General features: G+C 50.5%; 1 protein-coding gene across 1 annotated transcript in view; it reads right to left on the bottom strand.

The window, feature by feature from the left end:
- Positions 1–6,986, bottom strand: part of RUSF1 (RUS family member 1) — a 14,720-nt gene extending 7,734 nt beyond the window's left edge. Inside the window, exons 1-5 of the mRNA XM_007452673.1 lie at positions 6,687–6,986; positions 6,362–6,476; positions 2,317–2,362; positions 669–701; positions 481–586 (exon numbers count right to left, since the gene is read on the bottom strand). Of these exons, the coding sequence (XP_007452735.1) occupies positions 481–586; positions 669–701; positions 2,317–2,362; positions 6,362–6,476; positions 6,687–6,986 (600 nt within the window). The remainder of the gene's footprint in view (positions 1–480; positions 587–668; positions 702–2,316; positions 2,363–6,361; positions 6,477–6,686) is intronic.
- Positions 6,987–7,413: the final 427 nt, after the last annotated feature.

Below are 7,413 nucleotides of genomic sequence, written 5' to 3'. Positions count from 1 at the left end.
CCCTGCTGACCCCTCCTGCAGCCCCCTACACTTCTCATCTGGAATACCTACAGCTATCACTCGATAAATATTTAATTATGTGTGGCTTTCTTTCAAAGATGGGAGGGCCTGTATTCTGTGCCGAACATGCAGTAGGCACCCTAAATATTTTACTGAAGGAATGAAAGGTAGCCAGGGAGCTGGTCCCAAGATGTTGACACTGGACCACCCTTACTCTCTTTCAGCTCACAGCTCCCTCACCAGTCCCGTGGCTCCAGACACTGCCTTAGACTGACTCTCTGAGGCTCTAGAGGCTGTCTGGCTGGAGGAAGATCAGAATATACATGGCTGGGTCCCAGAAGAAACATCGGAACTTCACTCTTCTAGAAATGCCTTGAGCACTGGGCCCAGGCCGGGATCCCCTGTGGGCCCCAAGTGAGCCCGCACACAGCACCACCAGGGCAGGTATCTTGGGTACAGGGGTGCCCCAGAGGTGGGTACCTTGGCCAGGTTGCTGATGCAGATGGTCATGGTGAAACAGATGGGGAATATGGGAGCCATAATCTCGAGGAACATGGCTACATCATTGAGGATGTCGGCAAAAAGCCTGGGGGAAGGGATAAGAGGTCAGAGGTCAGAGACCTTCACACTAGAAGACTCCCCTCCCCTCAGTTCCAGCCCCTTCTCACCTCCACTGCTTGGCATTACAGTCCATTTTGCTCCTGTGGGGGAGGAGAGGTTGGTTTGCAATTTGGATTTAAGGAGAAAACACAGCCTGTGGGCAGTGCAGGCCATTCCTATGCCTTGGAAAGGTCCGAAGGGCTCAGGAAAACCCACACCCCAGCCAGACATCTGTCCCCACACCCTGTCACTGCTGCCTGAAATGCCACCATTAGCTGGGAGGACCTTCAGTGGTCACTCATATTTCCCCGTTACTAACCCATGAGGCACCAAAGGAAAAAGCTGATTGCCTTGTGGCTGCTCCCCACCCTCGGGTCCTCCTGGGAGAGAGGCCATCCCTGGGGTCCTCTGCCAACTCCCCTCCTCTTCCTTCTGCTTCATAGAAGGTACCCAGCAAGAAGTCCACATATTCTATAAACAATACATTTAGTGTAAACACTACGCTGCATGTTACAGACAACTAGCCCAGAGAGGGATATGACTTCCCTCGGATCAGATGGGAGTGGCGGGAAAAGGCCGAAAGAGCCAGGCTCTGACATCCAGCCTAGGATATCTCTATCACACGATGCCGCAGATGGTTCCCTCCTCCCTGGCCCTTTTGCACAAACCCCCAGGGACTACTTCTCCAAGATCCCAGTGGCGGGAGATGCGGCAGCCCCCTGCCCAGCTCAGAATTTGCAGCATTAGCCCTGACCCTTAATTTGAAATCCCCTAAAGGGAAAGGGAGCATTCCTGGACGGGGCACGGGACACGCATGGGGAACTCCTGATGGAGCGAACATATGGCAAAGGCAGGACTAGAACATGTGGGCCTGGTCTTGGGCTCTACCCAATGCCACAGAAATACCACAGGCTTTAGGTTCAAATCCCATCTCACCAGTTACAAGCTGTGTGACTTGGTCTGCTTCACATCTGGAAAAGGTACACATTCAATCCTACTCTACACAGTTATCAAAAGGATTAGAGAGGATACACAGAGAGCTGGTGAGGCCCAGTTAGGGTTAGTAATTGCAGCTGGTGTTTACTGAACACTTATTATGTGCTAAGCACTTTACATAGCTCACTGCACCTCACAACCACGACTGATGGCAGATACTCACTCACTCCTGAGGTCACCCAGTAGTGACTCAAGGAGGAAGCAGGCAGCATGACACCCTCAATCCCTTCTAGATAAATGGTGATGTGGATCCCACGTCGGACAGGGATCCTGATAACCTACCCAAGCCCACTCCCCACTCAGCTTAGCAAAGTCCAACCAAGTATCTAAGCCGCCACAGTAGCCTCTGGAGTAAAGGTATTCCTTCTGGGCTAAGCACCGTCCCATCCAAGCTTCTTTTTTAACAAGCCAGCAGTGGATGCTCAGAGCCTGTGGCTCCCTGTGTTTTTCCATGATGGAGGGGCAAATCAGTGCTCTTGAAGGCAGATCTCATGAGCCTGGCAATGGCTCTGTGGCTTCACTGCTTGGTGACCCCAGGCAAGTCACCTGTACTGGGTACTCACTAAAGACTCCTTAGCTCTGATATACCTGCAAAATCTCCCCACCCCTGGAGACTGGTAGGAAAGAGGGGGAGCTGAAAATACAGCCAGGGCTGAGAAAGACATGACTCCTGTCTAGGGAGAGTGGCTAGAAGTCTGCAGATCGGGAAGAAAAACTCACCCCATCCACCAGGCAAAGATGATGCGGCCCAGCATGCCAGTTGAATCTGGGGGAGAGAGGCATCGGTAAGGAACAAGCAAGAGCCTTGGGGGCTGTAGGGCCTGGCAGAGCCTGGCACTGAGATGGCTTTCTACCTTGGATCACTGCCCTTGGGAGCTCAGTCTGGTACGATAAGTTCTAGACAGACGTAGCTGCGTTATGGGGTCAGAAGTGCCGAGACTTAGCAGTCCCTCAGCATGTACCCCAGAGAACTAGGTACCCATGCACACCAAGAGACACGGACCAGAAATATTCTTTGCAGCATCGTTTATAACAGCAAAAAAACTGGGAATAATGCAAATGCTCATCAACAGGAGAATGCATAAACAAATTCCGGTACATTTACTCAGGGGCATACTAGACAGCAGTGAAAACCTAATGGGCCACAATTACCCACATCGGCATGGATGAATCCTAGTATTATCATCCTGCATGAAAAAGTAAGTCATGATGACTACATACAGCACAGTATACTCTTCATAAAGCTCGAAAACGACTGAGACTAAACAATATAGTGTCTGGGTATATATATCTATATGGTAAAACTATTTTTTTAAAAAGCAGGAAATTCTGTGTGGAAAGTTCAGAAGTTATTGTTGATATTCTAGCTCTTAGGTTGCGCAGTGGGTTCACAGGTGGTCATCAGAGTATAAATAAGTAAAAAGGATTTGAACTGCAGGTTGGTGACAAGCGAGCTGGGAGTGTGGGGCAGAGGGAGAGGCCTCCTCAGGCTAGGGAGAGTCAGAGAGGTCTCTGGAATCCACTAGACCTTCACTTGCACAACAAGTGCTTCTTGGCTACCCACTGCCGTGAGGCCTGGGGGGCACCACAGTGAGCCAGAGTCATGGTTCCAGGCTCAAAAGCCAGTGTAAAAGCAGACAGCAGCCACTATGAAAAACACTGATTTAGACCAAGGGTCAGTTAACGGTGGTCTGTGGGCTTCTTCGCCGTTTTTGTAAATAGTTTTACTAGAACACAGCTGTGCCATTTGTTTCCAGACTGTCTATGGCTCTTTTCATAACACAATGGCAAAATCAAGTTGCTGCAAGTGAAACTGTACAGCCTGCAAAGGGTAAAATCTTTACAGTCTGGTCCTTCAAAGAAAGTTTGCCCACCACTGATTTAGACCCTACCTTATACTGAGAGTAGTACTCATTAAGCCCAGCAGGGGGATCACAAAGGACTGTTCTAGAATCAAACTGAGAAGGCCTCACACTGCGGGCACTGGGAAGGACAGGCAGAGCGGGCAGAGGACCCTTAGCTTGTTTGAGCTTGAGGGAAGGGACCCTTAAGTGGAGGACTGCAAGAAGGAGAACTAGGTTGTGGTTAGGAGGGATGAGAACGTCCCACGACATATAAAGGTGGTGACATGGGCCAGCCTTCCTCATTCTCCTCTTGCCACGGCGGCCATCCTTGGGTGTTGACCCCTTCTAGCTAGACATCTTTACCCAGCCTTGGACTTGAAGGAGACCGCTAAGCACTCTGGCAGAAACCTGAAATACCCAAGTCTTTCAATCGTCACAACAATTCTACGAGCTTGAGGGATCATCCCCTTTAGATGAAGCAACTGAAGCTCGAAGATTGATAAACGAAAATGGGGCATTTTCAAGAAAATCTGGATTTACAGCTTTCCGAGAAGAACCTGACAACACGGCAGCACCAGGCCTGCTTCCTCTTTTACCGCTCCAGTTGGCTGGGGCCGAGTAGCAGCTGCCTCATTCAGAGGCGTGTGTACAACACATTTCCCATCCGGCCTGCTTGGCTTCTCTATTTCTGTCCCCTCTGTCCATGGAAGTTATACTTCCCTGGGTGGGTTTAGGAGCCTCCTCCCACTGTCACTCACCCACACTCCTCCTTGCAAGTACTTTTAATTCTACACAAAATTTTCATTGTTCAAGATTTTTGTATTGGATCATTTTAGTGACTCTGAACATGGCAAGGTTACTTTTACGGGGTGAGAGCTCACAGGGCCAGACTATTTTTCTTCCCTCCGACTGCACAGTCTTTGCCAATCAGGTATGTATGTCCTTCACTCAAGAAAGGGGCCTACTCTATCTTTCATCGGAGGCAGTCTGCAGGGCCCTTGTCAGAATCTGGAGGTTGGCAATAGGATGCAGTGACATACATCCTCCCTATTAGCTGAAAGTCAACAGTGTCCACTAGACCAGGATACTTAATTCCCACCTGCTCCTCTCTGCCTCACTTACAACTGGCCATGCTGTAAGATCTCAAAATTTTGAGTCCTAGTAAGGGATCAACTGTCCATAAATTGTACTCGGCTCCACTCTGAAATCCTAACTGGCCAAAGAGTGGGTGGTTAAGAGTGGGACACAGGAGTCAGTGGGCCTGGGTCCAAATCCTGGCCCTATGTGACCTTAGGCAAGTTACTAAACCTCTCTGTGCCTCAGCTTCCCCCTCTGAAAAAGGTACTCATAAAGGCATCTACCTAATATGGCTGCTGCAGAGATTAAGTTACACATTACATGTCAAAACGCCTGGCATACACTCAGCTGGCAAAATATTGGCTCCTAGTAGCATTACTATTGCTAGTTATGACAATTAACATCACGTTCTGTTAAGAGATCTGTAACTAAAAGTGACCACATCAAAAAATTCCAAGGGAGTTTCTTATGTAAAGTTCCACATACAATTTTCCCATGTTTGATGGATACAAGTTTGTAATATCCTTTCTAATTAAGGGGGTTTCCTTTAATATCAACAACAGGCTTTAAAGTAAGAGGATATTTTTCCACATCTTAAAATGGTCTTATTTTTTTCTTAATAACTTGCCTGAGCTGAAGACGTACATAAGCAACATGTTGGTGATAAGACTAGGGTGCTTAGAAATGACATGGAACTACTGACCCAAGCTCCCACTGCATTCCAAACAATTAACCAATAGGAGAGGAATGGAAAAGATCCAAATTAAGCACAGTGCGGTGGTATGAAAATGTACTCTGGAACTAAACCTCCTGGGTTCACATCCGTGACCCTGGGCAAGTTACCGTTCTGTGCCTCAGTTTTCCCATCTATAAAATGGAGATAATGACAATACCTGTCTCAGAACTATTGTGAAGACTGAGTCAGGACATTTAAAGACTGGTACACAGTAAGTACTGTTCAGGAACTATTATTATTAAAAGAAGAGACAACTAGGACAAGAGGCACAGATCACCACCACTTCTCCACTGATATGCAGTCTCAGAGAAAGAGCTTCTTTCCAGCAGTGACTCACATTTGGACAGTATGCTCGTCTTAATGGTAAGGGTATAAGCAGGAGCCTCCAGATTCTCCAAAAGGTCCACGGAGGCTCACCAGAGCTGTGGCCAGGCTGATGCCAGGTGCAGAATGAGCCTTACCTTGGGTCTGAGGTACACATTCAACAGATAGTCACCATAGTTATTATTCATGGCATCATCTAGTATCCCAGAGGATATAAAACGCCTTTCATCCTTCCCCAAACCTCCTCTCTGCCACTCAGGACCTATTACAAAACTGTTTCTGTCTAGAATTAACTAATTTCCCACACCCAAGGCAGTTGGCAGTTTTACTCAATAACCAAACTCTTAGGCAGTCCTCCACAGATTAGGAGTAAAGGGGAGGGGACGGTTTACTTAGGGATCTGGGCTCCAGATGATTAAGGGACACTGCACAGTACGTATGGGGAACGGAGTGCAGCTACCAAGGCTAGTGGGCGGGATGAGGGTGTTCCCGCCATGGGTTACTAGTCAGTCGTCAATAAAGCCAATACAAATCTTTGAAATTTACTCAGTTGAATTTTGTTTTTTAACGAGGTACAAGGCACTCTTCTAGGAAGTGGGAAGGCTTGGCTCCCGGATCTAATCAGACAGGAATGCATAAATATACTCATCAGAGCCCAGAGCTAGGTGCCAAAACACTGGGAGAAGGGGAAAGGAAGGGCTGGGCTTCCCAGACGAAGGAAAAAGTGGACAGAGAAATGGCAGAGCTGAGGAGCGATCGGTGAGACCCCAGGGGTCCAGCTCACCTTTCACGAGCCAGGTGGCCGTGGCAGCTGAAATAGAGGCTTTTGCGTTCCCTACCCCTATGCCCAGCAAGACTGCGTGGGTGGCCAGGGAACCCGAGAGGCTGGAAGCAAAGGCCTGGAGAAGAAAAGAAGTGGGGTGAGGAGTGGGCGCAGGAGCATGGAGGTCTAAGACCTGTTATCAGCTCTCCTGGGTGTGTGGCCTGGGATGTGTCACAGCTCGGCTCTGGGCCTCAGTGTCCAGTCTGTAAGCGGGAAGGGAGAGGTGGCGCGCTGTCTCCCCTGCCCCGGCTACATGTCGCTCCCTTCCCCAGTCGGCCGGGCTGACCTGCACGGAATCCCACAGCTGGTAGGGCAGATAGTCCGGGCTGACGCTATCGGGGAAGCCCTGAGGCAGGAAGACAGCCAGGAGCCGGGAAAGAGGTGGAACGGCCGTCCCGGGAGCCACCCTTTCGCCCCCATCTCGTCCTCCGGGTTTCGCTGTGAAGGCCCCCGAGAACCCCCACCAGCGCCGCCCCCAGGCCTCCCACTGCAGGGTCCCGTCGGCGGCGGCGCGGCAGCCCCGGGCCGTCCCGGAGCCGAACTGCTCGGAGCACAGTGGGGCCTCACTCCTGGCGACATATGCCATCCTGGATTCCTCCCTTTAGTTCCGCGGGAAGAGAAACGTGGACGGAAGACGCGTCCTGCTCGGCTACGGCGGCTGCAGAGGGGCATTATTTCTTCGCGAAAGAGCCTCCTTCCTCCGCGTACTCTTCCAGCCAGCCCAAGAACCAGATGGTTCATTTCCGACCTCCCGGCCCCGCCTCGACCCCTCGGGGCTGCCCGGTCCTGGTTCTTTGTAGCATCTTGTCTGGGGCCGCGGGAGCCCTTTGGCCCGCCAAGCCCTGAAGGTACCTGCTTTGCTGTGACCCACGACTTACAGTTATGGGGAGAAGGGAAGAGGGCGTCCCTAGGGAATCGTGTTGAGACCCGGTGCGGCCACAGAAAATTTCGCTGTGTGGCTTTGGGCAACTCAGTGTCCCTCTCTGGTCCTCGGGTGGCTTCTTTGCTGTGAA

Source organism: Lipotes vexillifer, unplaced genomic scaffold (assembly GCF_000442215.2).
Source record: "Lipotes vexillifer unplaced genomic scaffold, Lipotes_vexillifer_v1.1 scaffold426, whole genome shotgun sequence".
Lineage (NCBI taxonomy): Eukaryota > Metazoa > Chordata > Mammalia > Artiodactyla > Lipotidae > Lipotes > Lipotes vexillifer.
This window is presented reverse-complemented; position numbering and strand designations above follow the sequence as displayed.